The sequence below is a fragment of the Microcaecilia unicolor genome, chromosome 5 (genome assembly GCF_901765095.1).
Source record: "Microcaecilia unicolor chromosome 5, aMicUni1.1, whole genome shotgun sequence".
Lineage (NCBI taxonomy): Eukaryota > Metazoa > Chordata > Amphibia > Gymnophiona > Siphonopidae > Microcaecilia > Microcaecilia unicolor.
Window position 1 is genome coordinate 5,190,071 of NC_044035.1, and position 17,911 is coordinate 5,207,981.

The window sequence follows — 17,911 nt, forward strand, 5'->3', positions numbered from 1 at the left end:
GTCCCACTACTGATCCCACTGGCACTCCATTATTCACCCTCCTCCATTGAGAGAAATGGCCATTTAACCCTACCCTCTATTTTCTGTCCAATAACCAATTCCTAATCCATAACAGAACATTCCCTCCTATCCCATGACTCATTTTCTCAGGAGTCTCATGAGGAACTGTCAAAAGCTTTCTGGAAATCTAGTTACACTGCATCAACCGGCTCACCTTATCTACATGTTTAGTCACGCCTTCAAAGAAATGAAGCAAATTAGTGAGGCAAGACTTACCTTGGCTGAACCCATGCGGACTCTGTCCCATTAAACCATCTTTATAATAGATTCCACTATATTGCCTGGCACTGACGTCAGGCATACCGGTCTGTAATTTCCCAGATCACCCCCAGAACCCTTTAAAAAATATATTAATAAAAATAAATCGGCATTACATTGGCCACCCTCCAATCTTCAGGTATTATGGACTATTTTAATTACAGATTACGAACATGAGATCAGCAATTTCATGTGAGTTATTTCAGTACTCTCAGATGCATGCCATCCAGAATAGGTGATTAACTGTACTCTAATTTTTCCTCTTCTTCTGCAAAGACCAAAGCAGTACATGCAAACCAATTTCACACATATACATTGTGGAAATCTTGAAAACCTGGCTGGTTTGTGGACCTCGACCATTGTGTTTGCCCATCCCTGGAGTAGAGTACCAAAGATCAATATCAGTCTTTGCTGCTCACAAAGTTACACTGCAACGCTGAGGGCTTGTAGCAGGACAAGTGCCACACACCATGACAGCGAGAAAATAACTGGTTCATTCAATGTCCGTACACAAAACAGAAGCACAGTTGTGGATGATAAGGAATTATGAGTTTTAATCCCATTACACTTTAGCCTTTACCATAGCACATGAAATGCTATATCCTACTGCAGTAAACAAAGAGATATGTTTATCAAACTTTCAGTCTATAAAAATGATAAAATGCACTCAATGTGACAGCGACCCACGTTGAAAGGAATGTACCGATATGCTGCTCTTGCGGAAACGTGCCAGAAAGGTGAAAGAAACAAGAATCACCCTAGTTGTGGTAAACAAGATTAGCACAAATACTGTGTTTTCCAATACCATTGTACATAAAAGTATAAACACTGAATAATACCCCGTTATACCCCCTCCTCCTGCTCTCCACCCATACTGAAACAGGAGCACATCCCAGCTAGTTTTGACACAGGTGACACCGCACTAGAAAGCCACTGCCAACTTCCGACACCTGCTCTTAGTGCTTGATGCTGAGTTCCCCCTGTGGGAGTAACGCAAGACTTCTCAACATCCCCTCTCTTTACTGGAGGCTGTTCATATTTGGGATCTCATCACCTCAACTAGGCTGATACAAACATATCACAGTAAGAACACATACATGCAGCTGCCTTAGCTGTAAAGCCCAGAATCAGCATTAGGACGTAAAAGAAATAAACGTTATTACAAAAAAAAAATGCTGGTAAACCAGATAGTGTTACAGTATAATTCAGCAGTGTAATGAGCCACGTTTGGGTGCTTCTGATAGAAGTTCTGCCCCAGGAGTATGATCACTATTCTGATCTGCTGAGGATTTCTGCCTAAACCAAGAGTCTGTTGAGTGACTTCAGTAGGTACACCTAAGATTACACTCAGTCTCACATCTCACTGCTACTAAGAGTTGCAACTGATGAACACCTAAGAAAGTCCAAGCACTGAGAAGTCATTTATGCAATTTGGAGGAGTGGTTGTCTGCTATATCTTTATAATCCAAGGCCATCCATGGTGTAGGAAAGAGACACTGGAGTGATTAAATCCAATGATTTCCAGGTAGAGAAACAGTGCAAGAAGGCAATGGCCAGAACTAGATAGGATTCTAGATAGTGCTGGGGAGGAGTCCGCTGTCTTGGTACATGTGGGTACCAATGACATAGGAAAATGTGGGAGAGAGGTTCTGGAAGCAAAATTTAGGCTCTTAGGTAGAAAGCTGAAATCCAGATCCTCCAGGGTAGCATTTTCTGAAATGCTACCTGTGCCACGCGCAGGGCCCAAGAGACAGGCAGAGCTCCAGAGTCTCAATGCGTGGATGAGACGATGGTGCAGGGAGGAGGGCTTTAGATTTGTTAGGAACTGGGCAACATTCTGGGGAAGGGGGAGCCTATTCCGAAAGGATGGGCTCCATCTTAACCAGAGTGGGACCAGGCTGCTGGCATCGGCGTTTAAGAAGGAGATAGAGCAGCTTTTAAACTAGAAATGGGGGGAAGGCCGACAGTCGCTCAAAAGAGCATGGTTCGGGATAAGGTATCTTTCAAAGATATCACCATAACAGGGAAGATAGAGTATCCTGATAGTGAGGTTGCAAAAGAGATTGTAGTAGATCGGGTATCTTTAAATAACAATAAAAATCAGACAAAAGATTGCCAATTAATACTGTCAAGTACTAAGCATGATGTACTTAGGAACAACAACATAGTTTGAAATGTCTATATGCGAATGCCAGGAGCCTAAGAAATAAGATGGGGGAGTTAGAATATATTGCACTAAATGAAAAATTAGATATAATAGGCATCTCTGAGACCTGGTGGAAGGAGGATAACCAGTGGGACACTGTCATACCGGGGTACAAATTATATCGTAGTGATAGGGTGAATCGGATTGGTGGAGGGGTAGCATTGTATATTAACGAGAGCCTTGAATCAAATAGATTGAAAATTCTGCAGGAAGCAAAACACTCCTTGGAATCACTGTGGATTGAAATTCCATGTGCAAAGGGGAAAAGGATAGTGATAGGAGTGTACTACCGTCCGCCTGGCCAGGACGAACAGACGGATGCGGAAATGTTAAAGGAAATCAGGGACGCAAACAAACTGGGCAACACAATAATAATGGGGGATTTCAATTACCCGCATATAGACTGGGGTAATGTAACATCTGTACACGCAAGGGACATAAGATTTCTTGATGAAATCAAGGACAGCTTCATGGAACAGCTAGTTCAGGAGCCGACAAGAGAAGGAAAAATACTAGACTTAGTCCTTAGTGGTGCTCATGATCTAGTGCAGGGGGTAACGATACGAGGGCCGCTTGATAACAGTGATCATAATATGATCGGTTTTGATATTGGCATTGAAGGAAGTGAAACTAGGAAATCAAGTACGCTAGCGCTTAACTATAGAAAAGGTGATTACGACAAAATTAGAAAAATGGTGAAAAAAAGACTGAAAGGAGCAGCTCGCAGAGTAAAAAACTTGCATCAGGCGTGGATGCTGTTTAAAAACACCATCCTGGAGGTTCAGGACAAATATATTCCACGTATTAGAAAAAAGGGAAAAAAGACTAAACGTCAGCCGGCGTGGCTAAACAGTAAGATAAAGGAAATCATTAGAGCCAAAAAACAATCCTTCAGAAAGTGGAGAAGAGAACCAACTGAAAGTAACAGGATAGATCATAAGGAATGCCAAGCCAAATGCAAAGCGGAGATAAGGAGGGCAAAAAAGGACTTTGAGAAGAAATTAGCGTTGGAAGCAAAAATACATAGTAAAAACTTTTTTAGATACATTAAAAGCAGGAAACCGGCCAAAGAGTCGGTTGGGCCGCTGGACGAAAATGGTGTTAAAGGGGCGATCAAGGAGGACAAAGCCGTAGCGGAGAAATTAAATGAATTCTTTGCTTCGGTCTTCACCGAGGAGGATTTGGGGGGGACACCGGTGCCGGAAAGAATATTTGAAGCGGGGGAGTCGGAGAAACTAAACAAATTCTCTGTAACCTTGGAGGATGTAATGGGTCAGTTCAGCAAGCTGAAGAGTAGTAAATCACCGGGACCTGATGGTATTCATCCCAGAGTATTAATAGAACTAAAAAATGAACTTGCGGAGCTACTGTTAGAAATATGCAATCTGTCCCTAAAATCGAGTGTAATACCGGAAGACTGGAGGGTAGCCAATGTTACTCCGATTTTTAAGAAAGGTTCCAGAGGAGATCCGGGAAATTATAGACCGGTGAGTCTGACGTCGGTGCCGGGCAAGATGGTGGAGGCTATTATTAAGAATAAAATTGCAGAGCATATACAAAACATGGACTGATGAGACAAAGTCAGCACGGATTTAGTGAAGGGAAGTCTTGCCTCACCAATCTAATGCATTTTTTTGAGGGGGGTAAGCAAACATGTGGACAATGGGGAGCCGGTTGATATTGTATATCTGGATTTTCAGAAGGCGTTTGACAAAGTGCCGCACGAAAGACTCCTGAAGAAATTGCAGAGTCATGGAATCGGAGGTAGGGTATTATTATGGATTAAGAACTGGTTGAAGATAGGAAGCAGAGAGTAGGATTGCGTGGCCAGTATTCTCAGTGGAGGAGGGTAGTTAGTGGGGTCCCGCAGGGGTCTGTGCTGGGTCCGTTGCTTTTTAATGTATTTATAAATGACCTAGAGATGGGAATAACTAGTGAGGTAATTAAATTCGCCGATGACACAAAATTATTCAGGGTCGTCAAGTCGCAGGAGGAATGTGAACGATTACAGGAGGACCTTGCGAGACTGGGAGAATGGGCGTGCAAGTGGCAGATGAAGTTCAATGTTGACAAGTGCAAAGTGATGCATGTGGGTAAGAGGAACCCGAATTATAGCTACGTCTTGCAAGGTTCCGCGTTAGGAGTTACGGATCAAGAAAGGGATCTGGGTGTCGTCGTCGATGATACGCTGAAACCTTCTGCTCAGTGTGCTGCTGCGGCTAGGAAAGCGAATAGAATGTTGGGTGTTATTAAGAAGGGTATGGAGTCCAGGTGTGCGGATGTTATAATGCCGTTGTATCGCTCCATGGTGCGACCGCACCTGGAGTATTGTGTTCAGTACTGGTCTCCGTATCTCAAAAAAGATATAGTAGAATTGGAAAAGGTACAGCGAAGGGCGACGAAAATGATAGTGGGGATGGGACGACTTTCCTATGAAGAGAGGCTGAGAAGGCTAGGGCTTTTCAGCTTGGAGAAGAGACGGCTGAGGGGAGATATGATAGAAGTGTATAAAATAATGAGTGGAATGGATCGGGTGGATGTGAAGCGACTGTTCACGCTATCCAAAAATACTAGGACTAGAGGGCATGAGTTGAAGCTACAGTGTGGTAAATTTAAAACGAATCGGAGAAAATTTTTCTTCACCCAACGTGTAATTAGACTCTGGAATTCATTGCCGGAGAACGTGGTACGGGCGGTTAGCTTGACGGAGTTTAAAAAGGGGTTAGATAGATTCCTAAAGGACAAGTCCATAGACCGCTATTAAATGGACTGGAAAAATTCCTCATTTTTAGGTATAACTTGTCTGGAATGTTTTTACGTTTGGGGAGCGTGCCAGGTGCCCTTGACCTGGATTGGCCACTGTCGGTGACAGGATGCTGGGCTAGATGGACCTTTGGTCTTTCCCAGTATGGCACTACTTATGTACTTATGTACTTATGCAGTGTACAATAGAAAAGATGACACAATTATGCATTTGTATAGGTCAATAATGAGGCCTCATCTGGAGTATCGTGTCCAGTTCTAGAGATTTCATCTCCAGACAGATACAGCTAGAACTCAAGGAAGTCAGAAAAGGGTTGCCAAAACTGTGCAGGAGCAACATAAGCCCTATGAGATGAGGCTTACAGATCTAAACAAGGATATCCTAGGCAAGTGAGACACAGAAGATATGCTAGAGACCTTAAAATATACTAAAGATAAATCCACTTCAAGGAAAAAGGACGTCCTAGAATGAAATGTCATGTAGCAAGTACCAAAGAGGAAGGAGAAATGTCAGAAACCCTTAGTTGCTAAAACTGTGGAGCTCAGGAAGAAGGGTTATTAAAACAGATTAGTCATCCTACAAGTAATGCTTGCATCTGTATGGCTGGGTTGGCTGACAGGGTATGATAACATCAACCAGTAACTGGGTCCATCTGGCAGGTTCCCTAATAATGGTTGCTACTTTGATCAGGGCTTCCTGAACAGGGCATGGCGATCCCAAACCAGTCAGCTTTTCAAGATATTCACAACAAACCTATATATACTGGATATTCATAAATCTGCAGAGTTTATAGTTCATTCGTATTTGCTATGCCGCCTTTGCTAACAGACAGATCAAAGCAATTCACAATTAGAATACAACACAATAGGAAAAGGAACTAGAAAATCTGACAGGAAAGTAGGGAACATTCCATTCATACAGCAGGGTAAGACGACAGGGTACAGGAGATAAGAGCAGAAGCAAGGACAAGAGATAACTTACCAGAGCCAGACAAACCAACTTATAAAGGAGCAAATGTGTTATGAAAAAGCCACTTTTTAAAAAATTTTTAAGGATAATTCAGTTTGAATCAAGAGGGGCAGTGAGTTCCAAAGGAATGGTGCTGAAAAATAAAGAGTCCGACATCTGGTGGAATCTAGTTGAGCCTTTTTAGCACCAGGTAAAACAAGCCTATGGTCATTCAAGGAGCGTAACACACGAGCTGGGGAGTACAGAACTGTAAGTGAGGTAAAGGGGGAGACCTATTTGAAAAGATTTAAAGGCAAGTGTAATGGTGTTGAATACAGTACAGTGCTCAACTGGAAGTCACTGATGAGCCTGAGGCAGAGGAGAAACAAGGTCAAATCGACATGCATGACAAAGAAGTTTAATAGCAGTGTTTTGGAGGGACTGCAGCTTTTTTAGAACTTATATACTTTTACTTTATTAGATATACTAGACTGCTCTAGCTGCCTGGGCAGAACTGAGCAATGTCCATAAAGAAAAAGAAAAGGAACTACAATTATTGACAGAACAGATATTATCGCACAGAAGAAAACAAACAGAGGAGAACTAAATTCACACAAAGTATAATACATTCATGCAAAGTATAAAGAACACGGCTCGGTTGATTCACCTAACCAACTGACAGCAACTTCCGCATTCACCTTGTCCCTTCCTCCCTTCTCACCCATTACTGTCTTGTTTGTCTGTATTATTTAGATTGTAAGCTCTTTTGAGCAGGGCCTGTCTCTTTGTATCAGGTGTTCAGCAATGCATGCATCTGGTAGCACTATACAAATGCTAATAATAATAATAATGAGAGCACTGGCAGCCTATGTAAATGTTACAATAACCCAATCTAATAACTAATACAGAAAAAGTGACAAGTTTTGGACGCCCCAATTTAGATCATAGTGGGATATTAGAACCAGACCAATAGCAACAAGCTCTGTAACTTATCTCCTAGAAGTAATGTAGATATTCATATAGTTAGGTCTGCTTGCAGCCTATGCAGGGGAACCTGGAAGTAACTACTACTGACATTAGAGAGCTCGATTTTCACCCATAGAAAAGACAAAGTACTAGAGAGAATTAAGTGGGGGCTTTCATACTCTTCTACGCAAGAAAACGCAAGAGTGTCTTGGATGAGGAGAAATCCTGCAGGTGGTCACATCAATGGGGTCTGAGTAACTGGGCACACTAAATAGGCCAGATGACTTTTTTTTCTGTCATCATTTACTGTATTGCTATATACCTAGAACTTTTGATTGAATATTTTAACATCCAACAGAAAGGACTTAACAAGGACCTGGGGTTCCTACCTCATTATAAACCATAAAGCTGTATTTCTCTGTTGATCACCCTACCCCTCACCTATCCACACCCATCCTGTTCGAATATCAATGATATGCTTTGATGTCCCCATGCATACTTCCTTCCCACCCTGTCAGACTGTCATAGTAATGCTTGAATGTTTTCACTTATATACACTGTCAGCTAGCACATTTGCTTATTTCCGATCTGAGGAAGAAGGGCGACCTTTGAAAGCTAATCAAGAAATGTATTAAGTTATGTCCAATAAAAAAGGTATCTTATTTTCTTTTCCATGTTTTATTTTGTTTGATTTCTATTGATAACCTTAAGAGTGGACTAACACGGCTCCCACACTCCTCTACTGACGTTTTAAGCAATAAACACCTCAGGTGATAGGTCGTTAACAGGTGCCTATGGAGTGACTGAGGCGACTGAGGGTTAAGTGGATAGACAGAGCTGGATTTTAGACTGGCGAGTAGGTAAGTCAATGGCTGAGAAGCTAGCAGGTAGGTTGGTCAGTTCCCTTCTCCACCACTGCCAACTCCAGGCTCCGCTCATTCTGCCTTGCCTCACCCTTTGCCTGGAACAATCTTCCTCAACCCCTACGCCAAGCTCCCTCCCTACCCATTTTCAAATCTCTGCTTAAAACTCACCTCTTCAATGCCGCGTTCGGCACCTAACCTCTCATGAAATATAGTATTACCTACCAGACGGACTCTACACTTGTCTTTAGATTGTACACCTGTCTTTTTAGATTGTAAGCTCTTTGAGCAGGGACTGTCCTTCCATGTTAAATTGTACAGCGCTGCGTAACCCTAGTAGCGCTCTAGAAATGTTAAGTAGTAGTAAGTAGTAATGCAAAAACTTTAAAGCCGTTGTCAAGAGAGCAGGTGTTTCTCAAGTCAGTCTGGTTTTCAGGCTCTCCACCCTGAATATACAGCACAGGAGATGCCTGCAAGTCTCTTGTGCAAAACCCAAATTCAGAGGATGGGCGACCAGTGGGGCGTAGCTATGGGGGGGCCTGGGCCCTGCAAACTTCATCCAGGCCCCTGGTTTGGTGCCGGGGGGGGGGGGGGGGGGGTCCACAACCCCAGCCAGCCGAAGCCTTCTTTAGCAAAGCTATTTGTGAGGGGGTGGGGGACAGAGGGGGGGTATTCAAACTGTGCCCCCAACCTCGGGCTCTGGCTACGCCCCTTCCACAGCTACCGGAGCAACCTGTTGCGAGAACTGGGAGCCAGCCAGCCCCAACCCCCTCCTCTTACCCGCAGGCAACACGGCGGACTCAGCCGGCTGGCTCACCGGGATGAAGGGGACGCTAAAGCTGAAGTCGGTGGCAGAGGAGAACAGTAAGTTGGTGGCGGAGGAGCCGTTCAGCCTCTTATCCGCCATGTCAGAGCCGCTCTTACACGTCTCCACGTACACACACACACGGCACGTCAAAATCCGGAGCCGGATCCTGCGCGCGCACGCACGCACCAAGCCAACAGCCAATCCCACACTGACTCTCAAGACGCGCCCCGACAAGCGTAGCCAATGGCAGCGCAGAACAAAACTTACCCAACCCAGACAGGGCCAACTCACTGTAACCTCATTGGCTCCGGCACAATCCACCAGCCAATGGAACCGACAAGAGCAGCACAGCCCCGCCCAACTCACCACAGCTAATGAAATGGAAGAGCATAGCACAGCCCTGCCCAATTCACTAACCAATGGAACAGCAAAATTAGGCCGGAGTCAGCAGCCAATGGGATAGCCCACAGCAGCACAGCCTCGCCCAACTCATACCCGTCAAGAGAGAAGGTTGGATAAAGGGAGGTTGAAGAGAACGGTAGAACTCAGCCTGAGAGAGATTTAATCTAACCTCCTTGCTCAGCACAGTCCCGCCCAACTCATTATCCAATTGGACGCACAGCTTTACTTACTTAGCCAATTGAAAGAAATCACTACAGTGGGGGAACGGAACTAGGCCAGCCAATGGGAAGGCAGAACCCATAAACAGACACGGCTTGGAGGATGACCTGGACGATGTCAGATACAGCCCAATCAGCACCGGCATTTCCCCCCTCCAGACACTGACAGCTGCCCCTCACAAAGATGGCGGTTTTGCGTACACGCGTTTGCCCAGAGAAGGGTAGAACGTCATGACGTTATTTCCCGCCGTTGCGGCTTGTAGCAAGCAAGGCGGAAGAGGGAAGGGTAACGCGGGTTGAGCTGAGCTTCCGCAGGTCGGAGGCGCCAAGAGAGTTTGCAGCGGGGAAGGCGGTGCCCGTTTCCTTCAGTGAAAATGCCGTGCAGTCGGGACTGGCTACTGAACCCTCTCGGTGTAGTTCAGGAGCTGTTCGGTGAGTGGGAGGCTAAAGCCAGAAATAGCTTCAGGGGATGGGGAAGAGGGGGAAAAGATTCAGGGGTCTCGCGGGAACAGGAAGAGGTTTTGACCAGTCAGGGTTTCAGGATTTCCACAATGAAGATTTTCAGAAGGCGTTTGACAAAGTGCCGCACGAAAGACTCCTGAAGAAATTGCAGAGTCATGGAATCGGAGGTAGGGTATTATTATGGATTAAGAACTGGTTGAAAGATAGGAAGCAGAGAGTAGGATTGCGTGGCCAGTATTCTCAGTGGAGGAGGGTAGTTAGTGGGGTCCCGCAGGGGTCTGTGCTGGGTCCGTTGCTTTTTAATGTATTTATAAATGACCTAGAGATGGGAATAACTAGTGAGGTAATTAAATTCACCGATGACACAAAATTATTCAGGGTCGTCAAGTCGCAGGAGGAATGTGAACGATTACAGGAGGACCTTGCGAGACTGGGAGAATGGGCGTGCAAGTGGCAGATGAAGTTCAATGTTGACAAGTGCAAAGTGATGCATGTGGGTAAGAGGAACCCGAATTATAGCTACGTCTTGCAAGGTTCCGCGTTAGGAGTTACGGATCAAGAAAGGGATCTGGGTGTCGTCGTCGATGATACGCTGAAACCTTCTGCTCAGTGTGCTGCTGCGGCTAGGAAAGCGAATAGAATGTTGGGTGTTATTAGGAAGGGTATGGAGTCCAGGTGTGCGGATGTTATAATGCCGTTGTATCGCTCCATGGTGCGACCTCACCTGGAGTATTGTGTTCAGTACTGGTCTCCGTATCTCAAAAAAGATATAGTAGAATTGGAAAAGGTACAGCGAAGGGCGACGAAAATGATAGTGGGGATGGGACGACTTTCCTATGAAGAGAGGCTGAGAAGGCTAGGGCTTTTCAGCTTGGAGAAGAGACGGCTGAGGGGAGATATGATAGAAGTGTATAAATAATGAGTGGAATGGATCGGGTGGATGTGAAGCGACTGTTCACGCTATCCAAAAATACTAGGACTAGAGGGCATGAGTTGAAGCTACAGTGTGGTAAATTTAAAACGAATCGGAGAAAATATTTCTTCACCCAACGTGTAATTAGACTCTGGAATTCGTTGCCGGAGAACGTGGTACGGGCGGTTAGCTTGACGGAGTTTAAAAAGGGGTTAGATAGATTCCTAAAGGACAAGTCCATAGACCGCTATTAAATGGACTTGGAAAAATTCCGCATTTTTAGGTATAACTTGTCTGGAATGTTTTTACGTTTGGGGAGCGTGCCAGGTGCCCTTGACCTGGATTGGCCACTGTCGGTGACAGGATGCTGGGCTAGATGGACCTTTGGTCTTTCCCAGTATGGCACTACTTATGTACTTATGTACTTATGTACTAAGATTCATGACACAGGTTTGCATGCACTGACTCCTTGGTATGCAAATCTATCTCATGAATATTCATTGGGGATATCCTGAAAACCTGACTGGCTGGGTTGCCTCCAGGACCAGGTTTGGGAGTAACCCAAGTACAGTATTTCCTGGGTAATGCAATGAAGCTTCAGGAGTATCGCAGGTATAGGTCAGGGGATTGGGAACAGGAAGAGGTTTGGCCCGTCAGATCTTCAGGATATCCACAATGAAGATTCATGACACAGGTTTGCATGCACTGACTCCTTGGTATGCAAATCTATCTCATGAATATTCATTGGGGATATCCTGAAAACCTGACTGGCTGGGTTGCCTCCAGGACCAGGTTTGGGAGTAACCCAAGTACAGTATTTCCTGGGTAATGCAATGAAGCTTCAGGAGTATCGCAGGTATAGGTCAGGGGATTGGGAACAGGAAGAGGTTTGGCCCGTCAGATCTTCAGGATATCCACAATGAAGATTCATGACACAGGTTTGCATGCACTGACTCCTTGGTATGCAAATCTATCTCATGAATATTCATTGGGGATATCCTGAAAACCTGACTGGCTGGGTTGCCTCCAGGACCAGGTTTGGGAGTAACCCAAGTACAGTATTTCCTGGGTAATGCAATGAAGCTTCAGGAGTATCGCAGGTATAGGTCAGGGGATTGGGAACAGGAAGAGGTTTGGCCCGTCAGATCTTCAGGATATCCACAATGAAGATTCATGACACAGGTTTGCATGCACTGACTCCTTGGTATGCAAATCTATCTCATGAATATTCATTGGGGATATCCTGAAAACCTGACTGGCTGGGTTGCCTCCAGGACCAGGTTTGGGAGTAACCCAAGTACAGTATTTCCTGGGTAATGCAATGAAGCTTCAGGAGTATCGCAGGTATAGGTCAGGGGATTGGGAACAGGAAGAGGTTTGGCCCGTCAGATCTTCAGGATATCCACAATGAAGATTCATGACACAGGTTTGCATGCACTGACTCCTTGGTATGCAAATCTATCTCATGAATATTCATTGGGGATATCCTGAAAACCTGACTGGCTGGGTTGCCTCCAGGACCAGGTTTGGGAGTAACCCAAGTACAGTATTTCCTGGGTAATGCAATGAAGCTTCAGGAGTATCGCAGGTATAGGTCAGGGGATTGGGAACAGGAAGAGGTTTGGCCCGTCAGATCTTCAGGATATCCACAATGAAGATTCATGACACAGGTTTGCATGCACTGACTCCTTGGTATGCAAATCTATCTCATGAATATTCATTGGGGATATCCTGAAAACCTGACTGGCTGGGTTGCCTCCAGGACCAGGTTTGGGAGTAACCCAAGTACAGTATTTCCTGGGTAATGCAATGAAGCTTCAGGAGTATCGCAGGTATAGGTCAGGGGATTGGGAACAGGAAGAGGTTTGGCCCGTCAGATCTTCAGGATATCCACAATGAAGATTCATGACACAGGTTTGCATGCACTGACTCCTTGGTATGCAAATCTATCTCATGAATATTCATTGGGGATATCCTGAAAACCTGACTGGCTGGGTTGCCTCCAGGACCAGGTTTGGGAGTAACCCAAGTACAGTATTTCCTGGGTAATGCAATGAAGCTTCAGGAGTATCGCAGGTATAGGTCAGGGGATTGGGAACAGGAAGAGGTTTGGCCCGTCAGATCTTCAGGATATCCACAATGAAGATTCATGACACAGGTTTGCATGCACTGACTCCTTGGTATGCAAATCTATCTCATGAATCTTCATTGGGGATATCCTGAAAACCTGACTGGCTGGGTTGCCTCCAGGACCAGGTTTGGGAGTAACCCAAGTACAGTATTTCCTGGGTAATGCAATGAAGCTTCAGGAGTATCGCAGGTATAGGTCAGGGGATTGGGAACAGGAAGAGGTTTGGCCCGTCAGATCTTCAGGATATCCACAATGAAGATTCATGACACAGGTTTGCATGCACTGACTCCTTGGTATGCAAATCTATCTCATGAATATTCATTGGGGATATCCTGAAAACCTGACTGGCTGGGTTGCCTCCAGGACCAGGTTTGGGAGTAACCCAAGTACAGTATTTCCTGGGTAATGCAATGAAGCTTCAGGAGTATCGCAGGTATAGGTCAGGGGATTGGGAACAGGAAGGGGTTTGGCAATAACCCAGGTACAGTATTTTCAGGGTAATGCAAAAACTCATCAGGGGAACAGGAGGAGGTTTGGGAATAACTCAGGGTACAGTATTTTCAGGGTAATGCAGAAAAGCTTCTGGGGTCTCAGGTATAGGTCAGGGGATTGGGAACAGGAAGGGGATTGGGACTAACCCAGGTACAGTATTTTCAGGGTAATGCAAAAACTCATCAGGGGAACAGGAGGAGGTTTGGGAATAACTCAGGGTTCAGTATTTCCTGGGTAATGCAGTAAAGCTTCAGGAGTATCGCAGGTATAGATCAGGGGATTGGGAACAGGAAAGGGTTTGGCAATAATCCAGGTACAGTATTTTCAGGGTAATGCAAAAACTCATCAGGGGAACAGGAGGAGGTTTGGGAATAACTCAGGGTTCAGTATTTTCTAGGTAATGCAGAAAAGCTTCAGGGGAACAGGAGGAGGTTTGGGACTAATCCAGGTACAGTATTTTCTAGGTAATGCAGAAAAGCTTCAGGGGTCTCGCAGGTCCAGGCTGTGGGAGCAACAGAAGGAGGTTTGACAGTATCCCAGATATTCTTAGATAATGCAGAAAAAGTCTGAACCTCGCAGGCCCTCTCTTTTTATTGGTAACCCCCTCTCTGGGTTTTGCCCATCTTTTTATTGTATCCTGTGTACACCCCAATTATACTGTCTATATCTTTTGCCATTAATTTCCTACGGATTGTAAACCGCTTTCCTGTCATAAACTAAATTAGGGAGCTGTCACCTGAAACTTTCATCGGCATTGTTTGGGTTCCATTCATTTCCATGTATTCATTTGATTTGTTGCTGAAGTGTACATATCAGATAGGGTTGGCCCTGTTACTGGTACAGTAGGGGTGGATAAACTATTTCTTTTCTTGGTGCCATGGGTGTTACACTTAGCAATAGGTATTGACTAATCTCTTATTCAGTGACACCTAGTATGGTCACTATTAAAAGAGCCTATTAAAAAGAAACACTGGTGAAACCTGTTTCTGTGAATGGCTCCCAGGAAGGAGAGAACATTCTGTTTCCCACTGCTGTGAAATTTGTTGAGCCAAATTTTGTGGTGCAGATCACAAGCTGAGCCTGGCAACTTATATGTTAATGGTGATGCCATTGCTATATAATATAAGCCACATTGAGCCTGCAAATAGGTAGGAAAATGTGGAATACAAATGCAGCCAATAAATAAATATATATTTATTGTATTTTTAGATGTTTTGCCAGGATTTTTTGAGCAATAATAAATCCCTTTCCCACAGGGGATAGTGGCTTGCCCAAGACTATCACATGGTGTATTTCATTTAAATCAAATTCATTTATATCAATAGGAAGATTCTGCCCTGTTAAAAGGGAAGCTGTAAAAGGAACACTTACATAGTAGATGATGGCAGAAAAAGATCTGCATGGTCCATCCAGTCTGCCCAACAAGATAACTCATATGTGCTAATTTTGTGTATACCCTACTTTGATTTGTACCTGTGTTCTGCAGAGCACAGACCGTATAAGTCTGCCCAGCACTATCCCCGCCTCCCAACCACCAGCCCCGGCACAGACCGTATAAGTCTGCCCAGCACTATCCCTGCCTCCCACCACCGGCTCTGGCACAGACCGTATAAGTCTGCTGAGCACTATCCCCGCCTCCCAACCACCAGCCCTGCCTCCCGATTCTCTATTCCTCCCCAATGCTGAGCTGGTAGCACAAGCTTGGAGCTGGCATTAGGGCTTGCCAAGGCATTGGAGAGGAATGGGAATCACTCCCACCACTTCCCCCCAAAAGACATGGGGGCCTACTGGTCCGGTGGACTCCAGCCCCCCCCCCCCCCCCCAAGACATAAACCCCTTGAAAATAAATAATACCCTGGTGGTCCAGTGGGATTCCTGGCAAGGAATCTAACCGCACCCCCGAGGGCTTTAGGTTGTTTTTAAGTGCAATAAAAATGATAGTACATAGCTAGTTTTATTTTCAGATTACCACACTGAATAGGTACAAATAAGTACCTGTATACAATATGTAAGCCGCATTGAGCCTGCCATGAGTGGGAAAGTGCGGGGTACAAATGTAACAAAAATAAATAAAATATATATGCTTGGGAAAAATCTATATATATATAAAACTCAAACCTTAACGTTCTATTGTCTGATGACGTCACTGAAGCCAAGGTTCGTAAGTTTGAAGCTCTGAAGCCAACAAAATCACAGTCTCGGGGCCCCGCCCTCGCGTCAAACATGATGACGTTGAGGGTGGAGGCAGAGCAGGTCACTCACATCGACGACGGCCAGGGCGCCGCAATGGGCCACCCACTGACCACGAAGGTGCGTTGGGTGGGGGGGCCACAGTCACACATCGACGGCAGCCACGGCGGCGCAATTCCCTCACTAACAACCAAGGTGCGTTCGGTGGGGGGGGGGGGGCACAGGAAAGCCTTGCTAGCGCCCGTTTCATTGGCTCCAGAAACGGGCCTTTTTTTACTAGTATGCATATAATAAAACTCACCCTCAACATTCTGAGGACACTGACGTCAGTGAAGCCAAGCCCTGACTTCCTTCAAAAAAGTTCGTGGTGGTGAAGCCACCAAAATCGCTCTGGGCCCCGCCCTCGAGGGCGGAGCAATGGCAGAACAACGAAGGGGTTGGCGGGGGGGGGGGGGAATCGCTCCGGGCCCCGCCCTCACGTCAAACATCATGACGTTGGGGGCGGAGCAATGGCAGAACAACGAAGGGGTTGGCCAGGGAGGGGGGGGGGTGTTGGGGACGAAAACCTTGCTAGCGCCCGTTTCATTTGCTCTGAAACGGCCTCTTTTACTAGTATGCATATAATAGAGTGGGTCTCTTATATGCAAATTGTTCTTTGCGTATTCATTGTGATAATCTTGAAAATCCAACTGGCTAGATGTGTCTCCAGTAGAGTAGCAGTACTGTAAAGTGATGCTCCTCTAAAACATGAGAATTCAAGACAAGCAGTCTCTTAAAGATAAAACGCTATACGAATATTTACTGACCTGAAGGTCGCAGCATGTTCAAATTTTCCCGCCCTGAAGATATTCTTAAGGGTAGACTTAGGGGGAAAATCACAGTAGCATGGACTTTTGCTACTTTTGGGATCTTTCAGGTAATTGTGACCTGGATTGGCCACTATTAGAAGCAGGGTGCTAGGCTAGATGGACCTTTGTTCATGAAATGAAAACAGTACAGAATTCAAACATGCGTGGGATAAACATAAAGGAATCCTGTTCAGAAGGAAGGGATCCTCAGAAGCTTAGCCGAGATTGGGTGCCAGAGCCAGTGGTGGAAGGCGGGGCTGGTGGTTGGGAGGCGGGGATAGTGCTGGGCAGACTTATACGGTCTGTGCCAGAGCCAGTGGTGGAAGGCGGGGCTGGTGGTTGGGAGGCGGGGATAGTGCTGGGCAGACTTATACGGTCTGTGCCAGAGCCGGTGGTGGGAGACGGGGCTGGTGGTTGGGAGGAGGGGATAGTGCTGGGCAGACTTATACGGTCTGTACCAGAGCTGGTGGTGGGAGGCGGGGCTGGTGGTTGGGAGGTGGGGATAGTGGCTGGGCAGACTTATACGGTCTGTGCCAGAGCCGGTGGTGGGAGGCAGGGATAGTGCTGGGCAGACTTATACGGTCTGTGCCAGAGCCGGTGGTGGGAGGCGGGGCTGGTGGTTGGGAGTTGGGGATAGTGCTGGCAGACTTATACAGTCTGTGTCAGAGCCGGTGGTGGGAAGCGGGACTGGTGGTTGGGATGCAGGGATAGTGCTGGGCAGACCTATACGGTCTGTGCCAGAGGCGGGGATAGTGCTGGGCAGACTTATACAGTCTGTGCCAGAGCCGGTGGTGGGAGGCGGGGCTGGTGGTTGGGAGGCGGGATAGTCTTGGGCAGACTTATACAGTCTGTGTCAGAGCCGGTGGTGGGAAGCGGGGATAGTGCTGGGCAGACTTATACGGTCTATGCCCTGAAGAGGACAGGTACAAATCAAGGTAGAGTATGCACAAAAAGTAGCACATATGAGTTTATCTTGTTGGGCAGGCTGGATGGACCGTGCAGGTCTTTTTCTGCCGTCACCTACTATGTTCTGATTCAGTATGGCAATTCTAAAGTTATGTTGCTGTTCCATTTGGATAACTGGATTTTTTATTTCTCTGTTATGCAATTTGCATATGTTTTTCTTTCTCATTCATACAAGGACATTGCTAAAATATTCAGAGGGTTTCTTTTATAGCCTAATGCAATGATATATTTTCCCTTCAGCAATTTTCCTCAGTACATTAGAGAGTACGTTTAAAATCATAAACCTTATTCCTCAATTCTGTAGGAATATATGCTCACTTTTCACTTTCTGTTCCTTTTCCTGTCCCTTTTGTTTATATATCCAGACTCCTCTTCCTTGCCCAGATCTGTTCCATCTTCTAGAATCTTCTATTTAT

The 17,911-nt window shown here is 45.7% G+C and overlaps 2 protein-coding genes across 4 annotated transcripts in view; one reads left to right on the forward strand and one right to left on the reverse strand.

Annotated features, from left to right (window-relative positions):
- The window catches only part of SEC23IP (SEC23 interacting protein), a 108,252-nt gene extending 99,233 nt beyond the window's left edge, over positions 1-9,019 (reverse strand). For both annotated transcript variants that reach the window (XM_030202608.1, XM_030202607.1), the window contains exon 1: positions 8,846-9,019. In XM_030202608.1, coding sequence (XP_030058468.1) covers positions 8,846-8,972 — 127 coding nt within the window. In that variant the 5' untranslated portion in view covers positions 8,973-9,019. The remainder of the gene's footprint in view (positions 1-8,845) is intronic.
- Positions 9,020-9,725: 706 nt separating this feature from the next.
- The window catches only part of MCMBP (minichromosome maintenance complex binding protein), a 61,170-nt gene continuing 52,984 nt past the window's right edge, over positions 9,726-17,911 (forward strand). For both annotated transcript variants that reach the window (XM_030202609.1, XM_030202611.1), the window contains exon 1: positions 9,726-9,925. In XM_030202609.1, the coding sequence (XP_030058469.1) occupies positions 9,868-9,925 (58 nt within the window). In that variant the 5' untranslated portion in view covers positions 9,726-9,867. The remainder of the gene's footprint in view (positions 9,926-17,911) is intronic.